Source organism: Ambystoma mexicanum, chromosome 9, assembly GCF_040938575.1.
Source record: "Ambystoma mexicanum isolate Mex_15411 chromosome 9, UKY_AmexF1_1, whole genome shotgun sequence".
In the NCBI taxonomy this organism is placed as follows: Eukaryota; Metazoa; Chordata; class Amphibia; order Caudata; family Ambystomatidae; genus Ambystoma; species Ambystoma mexicanum.
Window position 1 is genome coordinate 1,263,393,111 of NC_090931.1, and position 23,342 is coordinate 1,263,416,452.

Consider the following 23,342-nt stretch of genomic DNA (forward strand, 5'->3'; position numbering starts at 1 on the left):
GAATGATTGCAAACACAATACCTGATCTGTATCTAATGACTTCCGGCACAGTTCGTGCCTGCTTGGGAGGAAGCAAAGCGACGCAGAGCAACACAGGTTCGATCCCCAGTCCGCGTTTAGAAACCTCTGGGTATTAAGCGCGTTATAAATAACTGATCATATCCCTTCACTTATTCATCTTTTTAGCAGGAACCGACTGCCATTCAGAAGACGAATCAGTAGAGCCGGGGGTGTCCTCCGCCGAAAGAAATGAACACCCGACCCAACCTCTGCTTCCCCCTTCAAGTTCCTCTCTCTTGCTCCTCTGAATTTTCCTCTCCAGTCAGATCACACACCAGTTATTATTCGCGCACTTCTGCGCGCCCTGTTCTTGTCTCGACTACACCCCCCCCTCAGCCCCTCCAAAGAGTTAATTCGGTATCCACTGTGCAGTAACAGCACCGTCAACTCTTTCAACGTGCCTACGCCTCAGTGTCCACCCTAGTAGCCCACGTCCCGGCGGGTGATGCGATGCTGCTTCCTCTTTCGTCCGCCTCAGTACAAGTCCCGCTCACTTCCGGGCTCAGATCCCGAATTACACACCATGATTCTTTTCCTAAGCACGCAGACTCCCAAGTGAAAACGTCACGACAACTTAACGGCATTTCAGAAATACGTGACAATCGTCATGACGCCATAAAGGCATTTTAGAATCTGCCGGCAAACTTTTAAACAAACACACTATGCTATCGGGTCTCACAGGGACTTTAACTATGTGTTTTAATTGATAATGAAAGCAGCATAAGGCCCCCCCTTTACGAAACTCAGCAGTTTCCAGGCAGGAGGCAACATCAGGTGAGTGCATTTGAGCCACCGCTTGTAGTGACTTGTGTACGCATTTCTTTTAGCATCTATTAACTTGGATCGTTCTCTCCCCTTTGTTGTTATGTTGGTAAGAGGACACCCTTTGAAATGCAGGTTTAAGAGGCTGCAACTGAAGCTGTAATTCGTTGTTTTCTATTTAACACATCTTGAAATTATAAATTGTAAGTCCGAGACTTTATAAAAATCTGGCACTGAAATTACAGGGCAGCCTGTTGGTGTCATAAACACAGTAGCTGCTCCGAAGCTCATTTGCGGTACGGTTCAGGCTCTGGAATGCTCGCAGACGCAGTAACTGCTGTGCAGCCACTACACAGACCCTGCTCTGGTGTAAGTGACTATAAATACCCGCGCAAGCTAATGACTGCAGACGCGTACTGTCTCCAGTTCCAGTGCCTACTCTGAAAGTAATGATTCCCCACGGTTAATGGCTGCAGATCCCCCTACTTTCTCTGGGTCTAATGACCTTTACTGTAGGGACAGTGTCTGTTTTGGGTCTTATGGTGACACAGAAGCAACACCCTGATGAATATCAGCAGACACTACCTTCTTTAATGGCCCATCCCATCCTCTGGCTGGAGCGAATGAGTGCAGAACACAATACCTGCTCTGGATCTAATGACTTCCGACACAGTTCGTGCCTATTCATCAGCTACATCTGACAGTACCTGCCCTTGGGCAAATAATTACAGACTCAGTACTGGATCTGGGATACCGATTCCAGACACATTACCTGCCCCGGAAGTAATGACGTTTGAAACAGTACCTGAATGATGGCATGCACTGTACGTACTCTGGGGCTAACAATTCCAGTCACAGTATCTGCTCTAGAGCTTCTCGTGTGTCAGTTCCCATTCCCAATTCCCCTTTGACTTTTTGAACTACGCACTCTGAAATGAACGTACAGCGAAAAGAAGTGATCAGTAGGGATACACGTGTTTGGTGCAACTGATGGGATGCTCATTCACTTAATTGCGCCAAAAAGTGGTGATCCGTGCACAAAGGACAGTTTTAAGTGTGTGCATCATAGCTGTGCACATTGAGGTGTACTTTTCAAAGCACAGAGAGAAAAAAATAATTATCTGTGCCTATTTGGAACAGGTGCAGGGGGATATAAACAGTATGGGAACGTTACTTCTGATTCTCTCATGCAATGAGTGGGTGAATGCTTTGTGTGAATAAGCGAATGAATCGCTCTCCCATCCAGTGTTCCCCCCGTAACATCCTAGGAGCCAGCCGACATGGAGGACTGCCACTCGCACAGGCCGCAGGAGAGCTCCTCATGCCCCACCACAGTGCCTCTCGCTGCAACCTCCAAATTTGACAGAGTTCGCAGCGGGCAGCAGCTAACCTCCCACTCCACTCTTGCAGGCGATCCGTTTGCCCAAGCCACCACTTACAGGTGGGGCAGACCTCACAGCGGGTTTCACTCCAAGGACCAGCGTGGCACAGTGACATCTTGAATCGGGCCTCGGAAGGCTTTAGGCTTCCATGCTCCACTGTTCTGTGGCTCTCCCACAGCCGACGTAGTCGGGTGGCTTCACAGCTCATGGATCGGTACAACATCTGGGGGCCCGGGCCCCAGACATTCCCCGGACCACCCTCAGCCCATGGAGCCGTCTGCAGATGCAACCAATCCAGTGCTCGGTTTGGCCACACCCCTCAAAGTCTTCTCTCTTGTATGACCATGACCTATTTCCCATATTGTGTGGCTTACACAGAATGCCACCTTTTGACGGTTGCAATGTGGCATTTGATTTGGGGGTTGCAGGGCTATTATTTTAATTGAAATTCAAACGTGCACAATACCCAAATAACTGTGACCATGTCTGAGATGCACTAGCAATAGAACATAATTTGCTCCGTATGGGAAAGAGAAGTGGAAAAACAAACCGAAAGAGAAAAAAAACAGAGGGTGCAGGGCGTGGGTGGGGGGCGCGGGGGTCAGGCATACAGTACATTGTGTCCAAAATCTCTAGAGTATTTGTCTAATTTCCGTTTAATCTGAAAGGACACTTTTTGTCTGCCAGATGAGTGATAAATCATGCAATCAATCTTGGTTCAACTGTGATCGTCTACATTAAAATGCACTGGGCTGGAATTCGGTCTTAAAAGGCTTATTTTTTAACTTTGAACATGTGTTAAATTCTGGTTTATGTAAGGGACTTGCCGTGGGATCGTTTTTATAACTGGCTTGGGGAAGGAAGAATGAAGGTAGGCTTAGAGTGCTAAAACCTACATCCCAGGTCGGGAGTTGCAATTGGTAGCAAGGGATGGAGCCTGCCTAGGCATTTGATAGGCCCTTTTTGTTTTGCTTAGTTGGCACAGTTAATTGGACGTGAGCAGATTGTTCAGGAGACACTGATGCACATATATTATATCTATCTATATTAAAGTCATGTGGCTTGGCGAAGCGTTGCTCATTATACAATTCGGCACTGTTTCATCGGCACCAAATTTTGCATGGTTACCTGTTAGGACGCTCTGGACATTACTGGCTACATGACATTTGGATCCCCCCCGCCTCCTTTTTTCTGTGCATTTCAGCACCTTCACACATAAGACAGTTGCCTGAAATCTGTGAATTATCAATGTGGTCATAGAAGGACTTGTCTCGACACGAGGAACGCAACTCGAGGTCCCTATGAAATCTCGCAATCCACGTTTCAAGGCCCTAGGATGCATGGTTTCCAATATATTTGCACCACAACAAACTGCACCACACCAGGGTGAGGCTATGGGTCGGAAGAGAGCACAGAAGGTCCCAATATGCAGCAGCACACCAATTCTGCCCCCCCTCACGCTGCAACGTCTTCTCCGGGGTATGTCAGCCAGCCACACACACCCATTCTCAGTGCAGTTTACTTCAGAGTGCAAAGCGCATCAAGAGATAAGCAAATCGAAACAACGACCTACATGATCATTGATTTTCAACAATTGATCAGTGTTGTCATGTCTTTCTGCGGAACCTGTATGGAGAATGTGTACTTTTTGCTAGTTTTTATTAAAGTAAAAGTTCTGCTGTTTGGTAAGAATTCGTGCACCACCTCACTTTTTCAATTCATTGAACTTGATCTGGCATCGAAACTAGTGGTCCTGCTAAAAACATTGAGAATGTAAATGTTAAGATCCTTTCATCATTCTGCTCTTGCGAGATTAGAGCAGCGGAACATCACCACTGTTTTTATGACTAGGCCAAACCTATCATCTTGTGCTTGGAGCTCACTGTGTGGATGTATTCCCCTCTGCTAAAATGCAGTACTAAATAGTGCTGCCCAACTCCCAAGGGTTTATTTTGCTTCGGTAGGCCCTGATGATTTTATTTTAATGATGAAGCTACAAAGTTTGTTTACCCTTTGTTACAGATGAACATTGTGTTTTCATCAGTATATAAACCTGTAGCGGTCTGTTATATTGTTCAGTTATTAAATACATGGCGCGCTGTCTGTGTGCCATACTGAATACATTTAGCCCTTATGGTGCCAATTTATTTTTTTGCAGGAGAAGTAGATTTGTCTGATGTCTTGTTCCCTGTGCTCCGAGTGGCAACAAGCCTTTTTTATTATGGTATGATGCATTGTAATTGTCGCTTTGTTGGGGAGTGCGTTTTAATGGATGGGAATGTGTCACTTCTCATGGCTTCATCTACACAGCTTTGGTTGTGGAGCGCAAAGCACATTTGTATTCCAGAGGGGGGAATGGCAGTGAAGTAGCAGGGTTCGACTCCCACTTCCACCAAGGTCTTTTGGAGTATGCTTATTTGAAAATGTTTTGTTCCATTATCTGACACAAAAAAATACTAGCTGCAGCTTCCAGTATTGTGTATATGATATGCGTATGTACACCTAAACTTGCAGCCTACTTGAGTGGCTCTGTGCAGGGACTTGCTAGTTTTTATTTATAGTTCACTTGGTAGGCGCTTATGCAAGAAGCAAAAAACTGTTTCAAAGCGCCAACAGGGAGGGGACAGGGGATGATGGACAATGTAATTACATCAACTAATTGAATACAACAAAATAAGAAGATACAATGGGCAGGGGAAGACAACACTACTATGCCTTGTGAGTGTTCAGAACGTGCAAGTGCAGAGGGTTGAGAGGTATGGCATAGATGCTGTGGTGCTCGTGGAGAGCAGCAGGTGAAGTGCTATGAAGAAGGGTAAGTGCAACCTCCAGTGGTGGGAGGGTGAGCCGAGGCAAGTGCAGATGATAGCCAGAAGCTGGGCCCTGCACACCAGTTCGGCTACTGTGCGATTAGCAGGTCTCCGTGTATCAAGATGCCAAGGGATTGTTTGAAATAACTGGAGGGAATAGTGCGGGGTCACAACTATTTTGTGTTCATTTGAAGAACATGCATTTCCATTTTGATCAGAGATGATTTACGATAAGAGACATTCCTCAGAAGGTTGTCCGTACAAAAGCAGCAAGATGAGAGCAAGTGGTGAGCCAGTTTATTTGAGTGTGTACAAAGTGGGACATAGACCACGGCCAAACAAACAAAAGGTATTCTAAACGCAGGATGTAAAATGTGTACTCCCCACTAGCCAGTGGCTAGTGATTTTTGACTCTTGGTGATTAAGAAATGGTGTGCTGTGCGTATGTGTGGAATTGAGGTGGCAGGTGACTGTTTTATGGCTGGCTAGGAACTTGCATTTCTGCACCCAGATAAACGGGTGACATGCAAAGGTAACCCTCAGAGTACTGTACAAATATACAAAATTACATTTTTATGTAGCACAAGAGGGAGTGGTGGAATCAGTTAGGGAGGATGGTGGAGAGGGCAGGGGGAGCTTCCTCTTCGGTAATTGAGAGAAGTATTTATAAGCTGAGCTTTGAAGCGTTCTACAGTCAGACTGCCTTGATTGTAGTGACCAGAGGGTGCCAGTGGAACGGGCAAGGAGCAGGGGTACGGGGGGGCATGGGAGAGTGAGGATAGACGCCAAGGGAACGAGGTTGGTCAGTAGACTGAGAAATTACCAGTCTGGTACTGAGGAACAAGATCATTAATAGCTTGTAGATTGGGAAAAATGAACTTGGAAAAGGAAGGATTGTGAATTTTTAAAATAATTGTGTTTTTTTCCTCCAGATTTTGGTTTTTAAGGTTGCGAATGCTCCACTCATACAATCTTTGTATAATAAGTGTGCTTGTTACTGTTTGTCGCAGCTTGCAAGTTGTCTGCAACATGCACATTTTCACATGGATCCTGTTGCAGTCGAGAGTCGATAAATGGGAGAAGGGTTGAGCATGAGCTAAACAGCTCTCTTAAAGTGGTGAAGTGGGGGTTGGAGGAGTGACTGTAGATTGTTTTGTGTTGTGTGTAGTACATACTAATACAGAATGCCTTCAGTACTGTAACTATAGGGGGGGTTAAATAAAAATAAAATCTGCGCAGTCAACAGAGCTTACTTTTTCCCCCCTGCATCCCATCTGGATATACAGTTTCTGTGCTTGGGGGTCCGTATACATAGATGCAGTGCTATCTTCCACCCGCCCGGTTATTATGGCAGATGTTCTTCTGGGCCCATTCTCCTGGCTGCTCCCCCATCCTGTCTTTGGTGTTTCCTTAAAAAAAGAGCACTGCAAATTCCAACTTCGAAACAGAAACTGGAGTCATCTACCTCTCTGTCCAAATTTCACTTCACCTTTCTTCTAGGTTTCCCGGTGTTCAAACCTCTTTTGGCACAATCCTCTTATGATTCTTTGCTATCTTCACCTATCCCCTTGCTTAACTCTTTGAGAACCTCGGACAACTTGTGGCTAGGTTCCCACACTTTTTTATAGGTTTTGCAACTATAAGTGGGAGTGCAGCCGCACTGATGATATTGATTCCTTTTCCTTGGCGGAAGCATATTCTCCTTTCTCTGAGGAAACCACTTCTAAATAATTGCGCTCCTCTGGAGAGCAGTTGTTCTCTTATAAGTAGGTGTCTGCTTTCTCACAATTAGTCCACTATCCACACCTCAGCTGTATGTACCCCTTCACCGAGATCTGTAGATCAAGTGCACCATATTTAGCAAGCACATTGCTCTGTGACATTATTTGTCTTAAGATCATATATACCTACTCTTGCCATATAGTCACTCTCTTCTGCAGCAGGCTCTTGCTCCAATATCCTTGTCTTACTTAATAGTTCGACATGAGCTTTCCATAGTCCCAAGACCTCCCGATTCCACAGCAGTCATCCTTTTTAGTGTGATTAGTTGCTGGTTCAAATTTTATTGATCCTGCTGCTCAAGGAACATTACCACAGTATGCATTTTCATCTCTCCAATGCATACTCCTGTTCTTTGGGGGTAGGGAGGTGTTTTCAAGCAGCTGGATTTGTTTTTTTTCAGTGACTTGGCTCAAATATAATCAGCCCCCATGATCATTAATGAACCTATCACTGTCTGTACAAAATCTTAATTAAAAACCGCATTGAAAGAGCAGAGGGGATTGCCATAGTTTTTGAAGGCTCCCTTATCACCTTTTTTCTAGATCTTGCTGCTCTGCTTTGTGAATCGATGCTATTCAGCTTGCAAATGTCCTCACATTTTTTCTGTTTTCCCCATTTACAGACCTCACAGGTACCAGTCTATGTTCTGAGAAGAACTTGCTGATTTCATAGCAGACTTCCACTTTGGTCATCCTTTTCTTTTGTATATTTTAATTTTAAAATCTGGCTATATTTGCCCTCCAATAGTTACCAGGAGCCTCACCTGGACTTTGATGTGGCTTAATTTATGCCTGCTTGGCACGGAAGCTACACATTTATCAAGCCATAGGCTGAATACCAATTGTAGGCGCCCTAACTTCTTTAGAAGCTTGCTTATCGTAACTCTATCCTGGGCAGTTCACTTAGCCTTGTTCTTTTCTCTGACGTGTACTTCCTCCCTTTCTCCAGTCGCGAAGATGCACTACAGAAATTGGAAAGCTATACAAGGCATAAAATAAGCCGTGCTGCATAGCAATTTGCTATGCAATTGTCAGTTTGATAATCAAATGGACATTTGTGTATCAAAGTTTGCTATTTAAGTTGCCCTCTTCAATGAAAGCACAGCTCACGCTGCATTCCTCTCTTGCTCTCTGTGCTATCTTCTTCCGCTTTTCTCTGTTCACTTCAAATCGGGCAGCAGTAATCATCTCCTCCACTCTTAGTGCCAAAGGCATGTGTGGGAGTGCTGGGCAAGAATTTATTTTTATTTTTCCAATAATTGTAAACCAGAAATAATCGCGATGCTACTTTTTATTAAGCTTTCTATATTCTGTCTGGCAAAGACTAGTATGTGTCAACTTTTAAATATTTTTTTTAAAAGGCAGACAAATCGCATTTTAAATGTGTTGTCCTCCATTGCTATGGGTTGAGTGCATTTCTTAGGTTGGATAGGGAAACTAAGTTACCCAACCTGCAGGTCTAGCTGAATTAAGTTGCAACTAATGTCTTATTTCATCGGTATACAAAACTGTTGTATTGTTGTTCCTTTCATGTCTTGGGTACAAATAACTTCTGGTCACAAATCATATTAGTACAGAATTGCTAATCAAATGAGTCGGTTTCTAATGAGCAGACTCTGCTAATCAATTCATGAAAACTAATGTATGCCTTGTTATACTGTTCAGGCAGTCTGCATCTACTCTAGAATCTATCCCGCTCAAATGCACTGCACTGAATAGGGCTCCGTAACACCCGTGCAGAAGGGGATCCAAAAACGACAGCTCCGCTGTGTCATTTTTTGGGTATGATGGGGTTCTGGGTGTGGGGAATGCAGAGGTGCCGAAAAGCTCCACCTAAATCTCATTTCTGGGACTTCTGCAAACCTTCGCGACACCAAAAGTGGCACGGACAGCACCACTGCACATGCATATGTAGTCCAGTGGCATATGGAAGCTAAAAGGTTAACTGGCAATAGTAGTCCGTGCCTGCAACCTATCAATTTCTTAAAAGGGCAAAAGGACATTTTCAACTTGCAATAGGCTACTTGCTGGCCTTGGATTTGAGCCCTGATTATCGGTACTTTGTTTTCTTATCAGTAAACATGTCATTTTACAAATGCTGCACGGCTATGAGTGTCACGTGTTCACAACGGCAAGAAAGCGATGCTGTACCACAATGGGAAATCACTTTATCAAGGAGAGATACATGCATAAGGCATATTTCTCACGTTATTCATAAATGTTTCTCCAATTGTATTGACTACATTGATATAGGCATGTGCATGAAATGCATAGTTGCTATTGTGATTTTGTTGATGGACGTAGCAAACCCTTTTCCATTGAAGGATTTCATTGTCCTTTTCCGCCATGGAAAATGTGAGTCTTGCGCAAGTCTACATCCTTTTTAGCACTTGCTAGGGCTTTTGTAAAAAATAGGAGTGGTACGTGAGTAATAAATCTCCTATCATCTTGTTTCTCTTGCAGGTCCTATATTACCAAATAAAAAGAAGCCACCGCGTAGATCTTCTAATGTTTTCAGTGTTACATTGTACACCAGCATCAGCTTAAGGACTTGCTTTGCTATGGAAGAAGAGGACACACCTTCCACACCTAGCAGGTTCAGACAGAAGATTTCACACCTAATTAGTTGGAAGATGAACTTAATGGTCAGAGGATGTGTACTTTTCTTGATTGGTGTTTTCCTGGCATTAGTATTGAACTTACTTCAAATTCAAAGGAACGTTACACTTTTTCCTCCGGATGTTATCTCGAGTATCTTCTCATCTGCTTGGTGGGTACCCCTCTGCTGTGGCACAGCATCAGGTATGTGAAGAGCTAAACTATTTAAATGAGCAAAATAATTGTGATTGATGTGAGTTTTAGTCTTGTTCCCAGGTGTCTTTCTTTAACCATTGCAACTTGAGTGTAATTCTTAAAATGTTTCTGTGCATCATAAGCAAAAGTTAGTACATCAGAACACAGATAATATGGTAACCACCATATTAAGTGATAGTAACTCCTCTATGTGGAAAGTGAAATAGTACTTTGGTGAACCCCAGTTCCTTTCAAGGGTGTGTTGTGGATGAGACTGAGATCAAATATGGCCTCGGTGGTTTCAGGGCATGTTCAGTCTGAGGATGTGGTACTTGAGAGAGCTGTTGCTAGTAAATCACCTACTCTCTGTGCTGTGGAACTCCTAGTTCTACTATGTACTTTTGGTACCCGAGAGAAACAATTGAAGGCTGGGGAGATTTCCCATTTAGATACCCTTCTACTTTCACTTTCTCAGAAATACCTTCCTGTCACTTCAGAGTGAATAAAACCCTGCCTGTTAAAGAATCTGGACGAACCCTCTCCATACACATGGATGAATGGGTTCTGGGCTGAGAAACATCTTCTCTTGCTGCTGGCTACCCTGTTCTGCTTTGTTTTCATGCCTAAAAGCCTTGAAAACCACCTGCTGTGTTGATTGGTCTCACTGGCCAACCAGTATGGAGCGATTGAGATCCGACTTTGACTCGAAAGGACTCTGCCTTTTTGTAGCCGTCACCTTGTCTTTTAAAAAAAAATGTTGTTCTGTGTCTGGTCCGAAAAGTTCTTTAAAAACAATCTGTAAGTCTAAAACCTGGAAGTAGGCAGATAGGACTGCAAGCACTTAACTATGGAGTACCAGATGTCCCCATCAAGGACGCACCCGCTAAATGCCGGCCCACGCTGCAACAAGAATTCCCTATGTGGTTAACCATGCTTTCTGCCCCACTATAGCTCCAGGATTCACACCAAGACTGAAGCTGCATTTTTCATGATTGAGCAGACGACTTAAACATAGATGTTTCATTTATTCTGGCAATACTGTCGTCGTGCTCAGAAATGCTCAGTCTACATTGTCCTAGCTTTAAAACCTGATTTTTAATTTACCACCTATCGTTGCCTTCCTTTTGACCCATTTGAAGGGAGGGGGGAGTCTTCATGCCTTTGTAAGGAAGTCCAGGTCGGATTTATGTATGTATTTAACCAAACGTCCTATACAAGTATCCTCTGTACATATTTGTTTATTTTATCTAATGCAGATGGGGAAGAACACTTAATTCACAAAGTTGCTGCTTTCTGTGGCATATAATTCTGGTTTCTTTTTCCTGACTGAAAGTTAAGATCCTACCTTCAGTGTCTGGTGGAGTACCCCCATAGTAAAGACGTCTTGGAGGACTGTGTTAAACCTGGTTTTAGGCAGAATCCTGTGCAGTTCCCTTGGGGAACACTGCAAAAAGATTAAGACTACAGGAGCAGCAGTAAACCCAATTGGTAGCAGTCTGCACCACCCAGATTTACCTGGTAGCTGTGGCTGAGCAGTCAGACTTCTCTCAAGAAGAGTAGGGCAGTATGCAGAGTATACACACTAGGGCCAAAATACAGTAGAGCAAACAAATATGGACCAGAGCTTTGTATAAAAAGTATATAGTTATTTATTTAAAACACACTTTAGGTAATACACTAGCACTCTCATTGAAAAGTAGTCTAAAACACAGTCGGGTAAGTATACACACCTCCCTTGATAACTATCAGACAAGTCAGGGTTAAAGCACAACTATTTGTTAAGACAGAAGTGAGTGCTTAACCTAGATGGCACTCTAATAGTTTAGGTTACAAAGGGAGAGAAAAGGCAGAGCATAAAATAAAACAGTTCCCAACACTTTTAAGAGTTCAGAGCAAGGGGAGAAAGGTTTATACGGTAGAGCCAAAGTTCATAGGCCAGGCCCACTTTAAATGGAGCAAAGCGAAATGTGCCCAGGATCACACGGTTTAAAGTTCACTGAAAGTCTTTGCAGAGTGTTCAAAAGAGGTTGGGGGGGATTCAAAAGATATAGTTGGAGGTCTGGAGCCAACCCAGTATAGAAGCCAAGGATTTAAGGGTCACCTTTAGCAATCGGTAGAAAGGGAGGCCAGGCAGGACACAGTACCTTAAAGAGAAAGGAAGCTCCAGCGGGGGCAGTTGTTCCTGGCAGTGATTGCAGTTCATTGTTCCGACCATGGGAAGAGAGGATCTCGTCGAGGAGGAAACTTGGAGTCGTTGCACTGCACAGGGATGAAACCAGCCGCGGAGTTCCCGATTTAAAAGGTGCGGTCCTTTTATTCGTGGTCAAAAGTGGTGAGCTTGGCTATCCGGCCGCCGGGGTGCTTGGCACGGGCGATTCGACCAAGGACCGTCTTTGGAAGGTGAAAAGGGGTGAACTGGTTGGTCCCACCAGCTCAGAGGAAGAAGACTCGTCCAGCAGGAGATCTTCTCTTGTCGTCGGGAAAGTGGTGAGGTAGCTGCAGCAGGGCTTCACCGGTGGTGTCGTTGCAGATGGCTCAGCTTCGTCCCTCTTCGGATTCTTAGGTCCTGTGGTGACTTCTGAAGTTCCAGTCCCAAAACCCCCATTCATAAACCTAGCTGTCAATCACACATGCGAAGGCGGCTCACCACTGGGCCAATCAGAGTAGAGTGCGACTTGGGTTGCTAAGGCAACGCAGTCAAGGGTGCCAATTCCCCCCCCCCCGCCCACCCTTCTTGTGGAACCCAGACACAGTGGCACCACCAAAAATAGTGGAACAAAGGGCTCGACCTTGGTCAGAGTTACAGAGACGGACACAAACGCCATTTTAGAATCGAGTTCTGGCAAAAAGACCCAACCGGTGATTTAATATTAAATAAATGAACCAGCGGTATCTTTAACATTGCACCAAAAAGTGGTGCGTTTAAAATGAATGGGAAAATCCCGTAGAGAATATTCAGGGGGAATATTTCGCATGGTAACCACTGCCACCAGCCAGAAACTCGACGAGGGGGGACGGGACATTGCCCCCTCGAAAACAGACCGAGGGACAATCGAATTACCCCTTACCAGTACTTCCACAATATGATGGTTTGTACTGTTTCTGTTCACAATTTTGGACTAGTACAGCCAATGGTGACTTTACATGCCCTGGGAGACAGTAGTCAGTCCCAGGGTATGGAGTCTATGTTTGGGGGTCACTGTGACACCCCTGTGGTACTGCACTGAGGGTTCACATACAGAAAAACAGATGATACCCTATGGAGTAAAAAGGAACCCCATAAGCACATAACCACATAACAAGTCAAAGACATACCTCAAATCATGCCTAAGAGTGGGAGTAAAAGAGTCTCTAGCAGGAGAAAAAAACAAACCCCAAAAATCCAGCAAAGTTGCTGGGGGACTCACTAGGTTTGGGAAATTAGCCTTATAAGAGAATTCTCTATAACACCTGGGGGAAAAATGTTTTTCTCATGGATCCACTAGTTTCTAATGAGACCACCTGCCGCCTGTTCTGGAGAATCTGTGAGGATTCCATTCCACGCAAGCATGTTCACTAAAATTCCCTGGCAAGTTTACAGAGCCACCCCAACAAAGCACTTAAAAGGCAGATGAACATTGGAGGCACGATCTGGGCTGCCTGCTGTGGTTTGAACTGTTGGTGACATGGCTTACACAGAGATTGCGGTTGGCCCCGCGGTTACAGTGGTCCTCATGTGCCAGAAAGTCTGCTGCTTACTTCTCACTGCACTGGTAGGGTGGAGTGCTGAAGTCCGCACACTGGCCTGCTTGCTGGCGGCTGATTTGCAGAAACCTGGTGTCAAACGGACGTAGCGGTGCAGGTGGTGAAACTCCCCCTGCAAGAACTCCTTTAATACATTGATGAATTGTATTGCACTATTTACAGTCGGATCACAGATGGCTCAAGGAGTACCAAGTCTCGGAGACAGTTCCAGGGGTTTAATTGATTGGTTGCTTAGGCCCATAGGGTCATCATTCTCTCATCTAGGAAGCACCAATTATCATTATAGTATAATCAAAAGATTGACCCACCCCTACTCTCTGAGCTCTAGTCTAGCTGGTTAGGATTGCCTAAAAGCAATTGCCTATTCTATCCTCTCTCATGGGCTTCATGGACTGACCTCTACACTATCTGTGGTTGGTTGACTAAAAAGTGATCATGGCATGTGCCTTCCAGCCACTCTACTCGATTCAGTCTTCTTCCTATTACACGCAAATACTCCCCCTGCGCCCTCCCCCGGCCCACCCCCTTCTCTGATGGTTGCCCTCTATTCAACTCCACCCCACCTTCTCACATTCATGTCACATTCACTCAACACCCCGTCTCCTGATCACACTGCTAGCCTTTCATGCATATTTACGATGCAGTACCACTCGCACTAACAAACCAATACCTCGCCTCCTCCAAAAATCACCTCCACCGTCCTTCCTTCTGATGGTCTCTTGGCCTGCCACCTCCTCTGATCATACCAAAATATATTAACGTTTACCACTTTTAAGTACCTTGAAGAAAAGCATTCATATTTTAAACATACACAAAATATTCTTTGATGTATAAGGCCATTCCAAATTCACCATTTTATGAATGCTCCGTTTGGCTGTTGTGATACCCGTTTGCTGCAACCAACTTCTCTTGTGATTACATTTTGAGGTGGTAATGATAAGGTGCTTTTTTTTCGTTGGAGAGGGGACCATTTACTGGCAGTGCTGCACAATCCTAAACTTCAAAGAAATGTTTCTGTGTTTGCCCTCTAACATCTCCCAACCTGCTCTCAGTAGTTCTTTTGGATGTCTGAGTTGTCTAGCCCCAACTTTGGCACTGGGATGCATTTGAACACTGGCACTAGCTGAATGTTAAACATTTGAAAGTAGAATGAGATGACAATCTACTTTTGGCCTAGCATCTACATCGTAACTTGCACGTGAAGCTCATTACCTCATTCACTGTAGTTTATCAAATATATGATGCAGCTATACACATGTTGAGAGAACCTGAGATGCGTGCCGATGGGGATTTCTTGGAGGTGCCATCTTTAAATCTTAACTTGCAAATATCTTGCTCCAAATCCCGAACCTTGCTTGCAACCGTTTCTGCTTTTTGAGATGGAGGGCTTTTTTTCCTGTCCATCTGTACCCTTGCATCGACCTCTCGAGAGAGATGTACAGGATTTGCAACCTGTCTGCTAGATATGTTGGCAAAGCGAGGGCTTGTGTGTTTACAACCTTTTGATTTAGTTGTAAGATGGTATATTTGTAAGGCTATCCCCAACCAAGGTTCGACAGGGGTTTTCTAGTGGGCTGACCTATGGGGCACAAGGCCTCTCAAGCTAATAGATGATGGGCCCAGGAGAGGTGTGCGGTGAATCCCATGGTCCCCATCACTTCCTCACCCTCTGAGAGGGGATGGTCCCAGGCAGCATATAATCGCTGGCCAATAATGGTCCTAGCAGGCCTTGTGACATTCGGATTGTGAGTGCAGTAAAGGAAGTGCCGCTGCGGGGGGGGGGGGTCAGGGGAGCAAGGAAGTAGGGAATAAGTGCAGGGGCAAATGCAGGTGAGGGAAAGGAGGAGGAAGGGTCCAGGGTTGGTAATCGCCAGGGGGTGGACCACTGTTTCAGTGTGGGGACGGAGATGGGCCAGACTCAGGGGGATGCCCGTTTGACCAGGTTAGTCAGGGAGGGGGCCCGGAAGGGCAGTGCTGGTTAGAGGCGTGCTGGTGTAGACTGGTCAGGGAGGGCCTTGTGCGACTCAGAAGTGACCAGGCTGCCAGTCGCAGCAGATGGTGGGAGGTTTTAGCAAGGGAGTGGGAGAGGGAAGGAGGTAGTGAAGAGGAGCCTTGAGAAGCTTCCGGAAGTTAAGGTGGTCTGTCTCAAGTCTGAGAGGGGCAGGTTGGCCGTTACAGAGGGAGGTACCTGCTGAAGAGAGAGCTCTACCTCGCCTCCCCCACTCACTGCTTGGAGAAATGTTGGGTCGGCAGAGAGTTGGAGCTAGAGGACCGAAGGACTCTAGCAGGGAGACCCAATGCAGAGATTTAAGGGCTGAAGAGATGCGGTCCCTGGGCTTGAGGCCAAGGATAAGTCTCAGTCCTATTCTTGATTAGCTGAAGGGGGCGAAGAGAGCAAAGAGGCAGATTGAGGTAGAGGTTATTGAAGAAGGTAAGCCTAGAGAGGACCAGAGCTCTGGAGACATTGAGTTTCTTGGGGAAGGTGAGGAAGGGGAGACTGCCTCTGAGGAGGTGAAGCTGAAAGGGGGCCTTCATTACAAGGTCTGTGATGTGAGGGGTCAATGGGAGAGAGAGGAATCTATGATGACACCAAGGTTTTTTGCCTCACAGAATGGTGAGGAGAGGGGACCCAAGGGGGAAAGTGGGAGGGAAGTGGGGAGCAGTGGCCCCAATGAGAAGGATCTATGTCTTACTGACATTAAGCCGGAGACCATTTGCCTTGCACCATGCCCGAATAGCAGTCGGACAGTCACAAATCCGAGAGGAGGTAGAGAACACTGGGAATGAAGAGATTATGAGGAGATTAGGTGGGCCAGAGGGGCAAGATAGCTGTTGAAAAGGCACAGCAATAGGATATAGGCAGAGGGACACCTCTGGTAGAGCGTGAGATGGAGGAGAGGAAAGGGCCAAGTTGCACTTGGGAGGGCCAATTAGAAAGGAGGGAGGACAAACCATCCAGTGATGTCTGTGATACCAAGGGTTGCATGGTTGACTGTCAAAGGCCGAGGACAAATCCAGGAAGATGAGAGTTGGAGTCCAGGTGTGAGAGCAGGTCTTCACGGGTGTTCAGGAGAGCAGTTTCAGTGCCTCTGGGTGCTCTGAAGCCAGACCACTGGTCATGGAGACAGCCCACAGATTTGGTGTGGGGGGTCAGTTGGGAGATGGCTAACTTCTCCAAATGTTTGCACAGGAAAGGGGTGTTGGGGAGATGTATCATTTTATGCTTCACCCCCTTTACTAGTGAGACCCCCAGCACTTTTTGCTGGACCTTTTTCTTTTAATCCTGAATGAGAAGCCTTTTCCCACTTATTCATTCTTATGGGCTCTGTCTTTTGGAACTATGTTCTTTGTGTTTTACTGTCCTATGGTTCTACTCTCCTCCATATCCCTTAGAAGGCACCTATATTTTACTCTTGCAGCACACAGCTCCTTATGGGTGTTGTTGCTGGGAACCCTTTGTGTTCTCCTTTGAGATTCTTTTCTATATCATAGAGTAACTATAGTTCTTCAGGAAAACTTTATAGTCTGAGAGATAGATTGGCACACCCGACCTTGTGTACTGCTCCTGCGATTTTATTATTAGTTTTTTGTCACACCAACAACCTTCTAGTTATGGAAGGTGGCAGTGGACGTGTTCTACCACCTATGGTGTACATTTTCTAACACAGGCTATGTCACTATCCCTAGTTATGCACAATAGAGTCACCCAAGTACTATCTTGATGGCTTCTTTTTTTGTTGTCATTACTAGCGCGGTTGTCCTTTTGTCAGCTCTTCTGCCGTCCTAGGAGGGGGAGGCCTGTGTGAGAATTTTTGCCTTTGTTGGGAATCCTTGGGTGTCCCCACCTAGGCTCCAGTGCGTCTGGGCCGGCCGGAAGTGGGGGGATTAGTTTTTCCCTTGCCTGGCCTTTGTCTGCATAAATGCCTGAATCGAACCAGCTCCCACTGGGTGGGGTCTGGCTTTCCAGATTGGTCAGCCACCCACCCCTTTTTGCAAAATGCTGAGCGAGATTTCAGAGGAGTTTACTGAAACTGTATAAAAGAAGGTTCCTGAGGTGAAAGACAAGTCAACCACTGGAAACTGAAGTAACCCAAAAAAAAATGACCAGAGACGCATGCAGACCCTTTGCAACACATTGAAGCTACCACTGCTGTCCTGACCCCGGTTTCTGTGTGACAGAGGGACTCTGAACAAGACGACTACTTCCCTTTGACTGGTGGGAACAACAACACTTTAATCAGAGCCATCTCATGAGGTGCTGTACCTCTCCAGAGCTGCAGAACCCCAATACCAGGAGACCTCCGACCCAATTGAAGTACATCGGCGTGGAAAGGCGGAATCATTGAGCTCCAGGCAAACTTCCACAGACAAAATCCGACCCATCCAAGTCCTCCTCAACAGAGTGCAGGACTTCAGGAACCAAAGAAGATTGTCCGGGTAACCGTGTCTTTTGTTGGTGCTGCAGGAAAGGTGCCAAAACTGCAGAGTGACGAGAAATTGCTGAAAGCCGTGCCAGAGGTCCTTCCTCGAGACTGCTATTGAGAGATCCTATCCATTGTCTTGCCTTTGTCATCAGACCAAGGAATCTGGAGGTCGGGTCCAGCGCTGCCACATCGAGGAGAATTCAGCCACGATCTTTTCTTCAAACCTAAGGTACTGTGGGGGGGGGAAGGTATTGCTTACCTTGATCTGAAAAGTCGTTCCAGAGCATAGGAGTGCACGTAGTTGTCGAGGGTACCCCATCTTTTACCTCCGACCCAAGCTGCTGCTTGTGTCCCTTTTTAGTGAGTTCTTAACAAGGTCTCCAACTTTGGTTTAATCTTGCTACATCTTAGACTAGAGACTCTAACGTCTCCACAGGAACGTTTCGTATTCTGCTACTTGTCAAGACTTTAAGCCCTCTCCGAACTGCTTTTAGCTATGGTTGCATTTTCGAGCTTGCTGCGGGAAGAAACTGCCTCTAGAACCTTAAGCCTTGCTAGTATAACACGATCCAACTTTTTTCCTTCCCAAAGTCACTCTTATGCATATGCAGGGTAAATGTCTTTACCATATTTCTGCTAAGATTCGCAAGTGCAGGTTATTACCGATAATACGATAGAACTGTTAAAAGCTGTAACAAATGTAACTGCGAGCAACTAAAAAACTAAGCAGTCGCCTTTTGAAAAGTATTTCAAAGTATTCCACAGTATTTTGGTTCATTTCACTAAGTTTTTAAAGGAGATTCTTGTGTAAATAAAAGGGGTTTCTGATTTTTGGTAACTTCTGGAAAATGACTCCCGGGATAGTTTTTTGATTCCGCGGGACTCCGAAAAACACTGGTAATATTATAAAATAAATTAATTTGTTGTGATTCGGAACCGTGTTTTTACGTTTTCTTTTATCCAAGACAAATGCTTTTCCCCTGAGCTATTCTCCAAGCATCTGAGCTGTCCTACCAGCCTTTAGTAAATAAAACTCACTGAGTTGCCTTTCCGGGATTGTAACCTGTAATTTATACGCATGAGCCTGCACATGTGGCTTGAACCCTGTAGGATATCTTCAGATTTACTGTGGTACCTTACTAACAAAAGGGGAAGAGATGGACACGTGCAGTTTTGGCCCCAACTTGAGTCACTTTTAGGCTCTCGAGCAGTACGTTAGAGGAGTTTGACATGCAGCCATTCTTTCAACAGGCTATTACTGTGGTGACCAATCCGGTCAAAGGTCATTGTATTAACCTCATCAGCCACCTCTTGTCTGCCCTAGGCCCAACAACCTCACAAACAGCTAGCCTGTAATTATTGCCGTTTTATTCATCAACCCCTTAATGGTACTTATGCCATTGGGCTCAGAACGATGAAGGGTTTAGTCGGACGTGGCTCAAATGGGAATAAGCCTACCCCAGTTCTAGCCACCATTCATAGGCACTGATCGTAGATGAAATCTCCCTGCCCTCCATTTATATTTTTTCTAAGTGACAATTATTTTTCAATTGCAGAAGGGTGAAAGGCTGATTTGTTCCTGCCCGACTTTGAACTGATGTGTACACGAAGTTCTCAGCATCAGGAGCACTGACTCACTGAACTGTCTTACTGCAGCGGTTAATGTCCTTTTCTGTGTCATCCGTCCCATAAACTCTTACTCGCCGATGACGCCAGCAGCATCAGTGGCCCATTTTTGCCCTCCCCTAAATGTGCCCCAGCCTCACTGTATTGTCATCCATTTAAAAGTTTAATTCATTGAATAAATCAGAATTGTAGTGTAAATCTCTGGGTTTCTTATGAAGACTAGAGTCCTCAGGGAGCTTTTTATGAGGCGAGAATCTTGCATGCAGGTTTGGGTGGTCTGATTCACAGATTCCTAAACATCAACAGAATTTCCCAAGGACAATTTGTGGCACCCATTGGTTAAATTTGAAACCGAGCCTCATGTCCCTAGCTACCCACATGAATGATAAAACCATTATGAAAAGTCCTACTCTAGCGCTCCTGTCCAAATCAGGTTGTAGAAACTGCACAGCCAGGCTGAGGGTAGAAAGCTGAAAGTTATCCTGGTGCATATGAAAATCGAAAAGACATTGGGAGTATATTTAGGAGTGTCATAAAAAAAGACAATGTGCTCTTAACTAAAACAAAACTAATTATGAGCTAAAAATACGTACTATTAATCGACTTTAGGTGGAAATGAAGGCTGCAATAAATGACTGATGAAAACTCAACACAAAAAAAATGCATTTCAATGACCACCATTAGTTTGTCATTGTGCCCCAGAGCATGCAGCTTTAAGCATCTCCCTCTTCCAATTTCCCACCATTCTCACCTCTTAAGGGATATCTTCAGGACATTAACAACCCCCCTCTACCCACACGATTACATAAACGGAGACTGTGTCTACAGCAATCCATGCTTAATTGCAGACGACAAGCACACATTACTGCTGAGCGGAGCTTTATGGCAGCTCAACAATGGGCATTGTCCCAAAAGAAGTCTATACAAATTATGACTGCGTGTTCGGGTTTCTGACTGGCATTGGAATTGTGTCCAGGTAAGCTTTCAATATGACTCTTGATGAGTTGAGCGACCTTGACATCGCGCATTGTTTATTAACTCTGTTCTCTACCACTTGCCAGATCCCCATCTGTGTACTGGGATACAGATTTTAGTTTTGGCTATTAGCTGGCGCTGAAAGCGCTACCTATAAAGCCGAAACTATTATTAAAATGAGAGCTTTAACATGAGAGCTTGAAAAAGGGGCTTTGGATGCAGGTTTCTAATGCTTTTCAATGCAGGTTGACAAATGAGGAGGGATATATGTAGTTTAGCTATGTGTCCCACCTATTTAATGCCCATCGCTAAGTGACATCTATATGTTTTTTTTCTTCCCATCTCCACCCACAACACACCTCTGTTCGCACTCTTTGGCTGAATTTCTACTGTGTGGTGTAAGGAAGGCATGGTATCCAGAATAGACAGACACAAGTGATCACAGTTCAAGGGTGTTTATCAAACTGTATAGTGGGTGAGAGAAACGCCTAATCTAAATCTAAGATGGGGGGCAAGCTACGACCATCCATGAATAATAACACCGCCCTAGTGGAGTCTAGTCAAATTAATAGGGCCTATACTAAAATAAAAAACTATTGCCAATCCTTACCGCTATGTTACAAAATAGTGTGGGATAATGTTCACGATAAAGTGTTCTCGAAAATGATCAGGATGGTATATAGGTTTTTTTTTTTTCACGTTTTTAGCTCTGGACATGGCGGGACTCTGGCATGCAGCACACTTCTGGACTTCTCCAGCACAAGCTTAGAGTTCTGGTCAACAATAACAGGACCTTTTGTGGCCAAGTCTCTTTTTGCCCAAAGTCTCTTGCCTCAGAGGGCCTGATGGACCATAAACAACAAACAAAAGTTCCTTCAGTAATCTTCACGTCAGTTGATTTCTCTTCACCCTTCGACCCTCTCACCTGGGCTCCGATCCTTCTTGCAACGTTGGCCTACCTCAGTCGGGTTCACTGCAGCCTTTCTTTCAAAACATTCAAGAATCTCAATGTCTTTGTAAACAATCATTCACTGTGGACATCCCTCAGCCTGAGTTCACACTTGTTGTCCCAATGTTCACAATTTTATCAGAAAGCGGGGTATCCTTCCCTTAGCTTTCGCTTGACATCCCTCCGTTGGGTTCACATATCCAGTCTCTGTAGACCCCTTAGGTTCGTCCCTCTACCTAAGCCCGGGTCTCAGCCCCCAGCCAGGATACCCACAATTCTATGAACACAATTCACATTGCTTTCCTCCACGTGTCACAGACTTTTGAGTGTACAAGGGGATTTGCTGAACCCTTGTATGACCACCTTGACACCTCACACTGACCTCCCCCCAAGGCCTCTTGGTTTTTGTAGTTTTAACACAACAAAAAGGTTCCAGTCCGTCTTGACTCTGGACCTTCACTGTGGTTTCTTGAAAGTTCAAACGCACAAGTTCTCTGTTCAAACAATGTTGCTCGCTGCAACCTTGGGCACAGCACAGTTCTGTTTCCTATCAGTTCTCGCTGACTCACCGGCTGTGCTGAACTTTTGGAGTTTCTTGCTTCGGGAGTAAAGGACGGCACCACAGTGGTAAGCGATTCTCCCCGCTTTGGCTGTCAGCGCAGGAGGGCCCTGTGCACTGATGACACCTGTCACACCACACGCCATCTGGACTTCCCGGTCTTATAATTCTCCTTTCGGCGGTTTTTCGGGTCTGAGTTGAATAGGACAAGGGCAATTCCCTCCTCATCCTTTCAGATCTCGCTGCCTCTCTCCTCCGTTTCAACTGCCAGTCAGGAATAGCTGCTTCCTTGTGCATTCGGCCTTGTTCATAGTGTGCTCTCATGCTCTGCCTTTTTATCCTTGTGAGGAAGGGAAAGGGTAGTCTGGTGTGTGTTGTCAATTGCCTGACCCTTGTGTTGGGACATGTCAGGTCGGTAAACAGCTCTGGTGTTAGTCCGTTGTTTGTCACAGTGTAAGAGTGTTCGTGTTGGAAAAGGGGGTGGGGGGGTGGAGTTTCTAAGTATCCAACAGAGCAGTGTGGGGAAAAGGTATAAGGAAGGGGGTACCACGTCTCAACCTTCGCTGTCCCACTTCCCGAACACCTCTCATCCAGGTGATTCTGCCCCACTGGTACACCCCAGGAACTGGATCCAATAGAAATGGCCGTGTCCTGGCCATCTGGATGACAGATCTCCGGGGATTAGCGAGTAAGACACCTTCAGGTTTCTCACAGTGGTGAATTTGTCCGCCATTTTAAAGTGGCAGCTGCCGTGTGTTAATGTTGTAAAAGTTATTTGACTTGATTGATGATTTATAAATATTTACAGCATCTTTTAAATTTCTACATATTTTGATGTATTTGGTTTTCAAAATAAAGAAGTTTTGTTAAAGATGCGTGTTTTGTAAAATAGCTTTCAAATTCTCCATATACTGATTTGTGGGCGGTGTTAGAGTGTCTCCTGGTGTGAACACGACCTGATTGGCTGTGCAGATAATGTCAGGAGTATGCCATTGGTTCTTCAGTCTGTGTTTCTGTACGGGGGCAGCCATTTTATTTCAGCATTTTCGATCACTCTTGCCGTGCTATGATCGAGGATGGAATTCTGAAGAAATGTCAGTTTTGTTTATCCAGCCCAAGCCATGTGTACTTTTCAGCTCGCTTTATAAAAAGGATGTATTTATCAAAATTAATTTTATAATCGTTGGTGCTGTGCTTGAGTGCGTCCCAGTTGCAGGTGGGTTTTGGTGCATTACCCTGTGAGGCCTCTGCAATTGTCCAAAGACATCACAGTTTTAACTTTAATATTCAATGCCTTCAGAGCTTCTCTTCCCCCGACCCGCTCCACTCCCTTTGCCTTCCTTCTGTTCCCCACTCCCGCCTCCCAACTCCCTGATTGTCTCTCCGGCCAGAATGGCTTCCCATTTAAAACGCACAACTATCTTTTTCCATCTGTGTGCTGTGCTCGTGTGGAGTCCCAGTTGCAGGGTAAGTTTTG

At 45.3% G+C, this 23,342-nt stretch overlaps 1 protein-coding gene across 4 annotated transcripts in view; it reads left to right on the forward strand.

The window, feature by feature from the left end:
• The first annotated feature begins 705 nt into the window (after positions 1-705).
• INSIG2 (insulin induced gene 2) overlaps positions 706-23,342 on the forward strand; it is a 141,312-nt gene continuing 118,675 nt past the window's right edge. For all 4 annotated transcript variants that reach the window (XM_069616594.1, XM_069616596.1, XM_069616597.1 and 1 more), the window contains exons 1-2: positions 706-834; positions 9,259-9,597. In XM_069616594.1, coding sequence (XP_069472695.1) covers positions 9,357-9,597 — 241 coding nt within the window. In that variant the 5' untranslated portion in view covers positions 706-834; positions 9,259-9,356. The remainder of the gene's footprint in view (positions 835-9,258; positions 9,598-23,342) is intronic.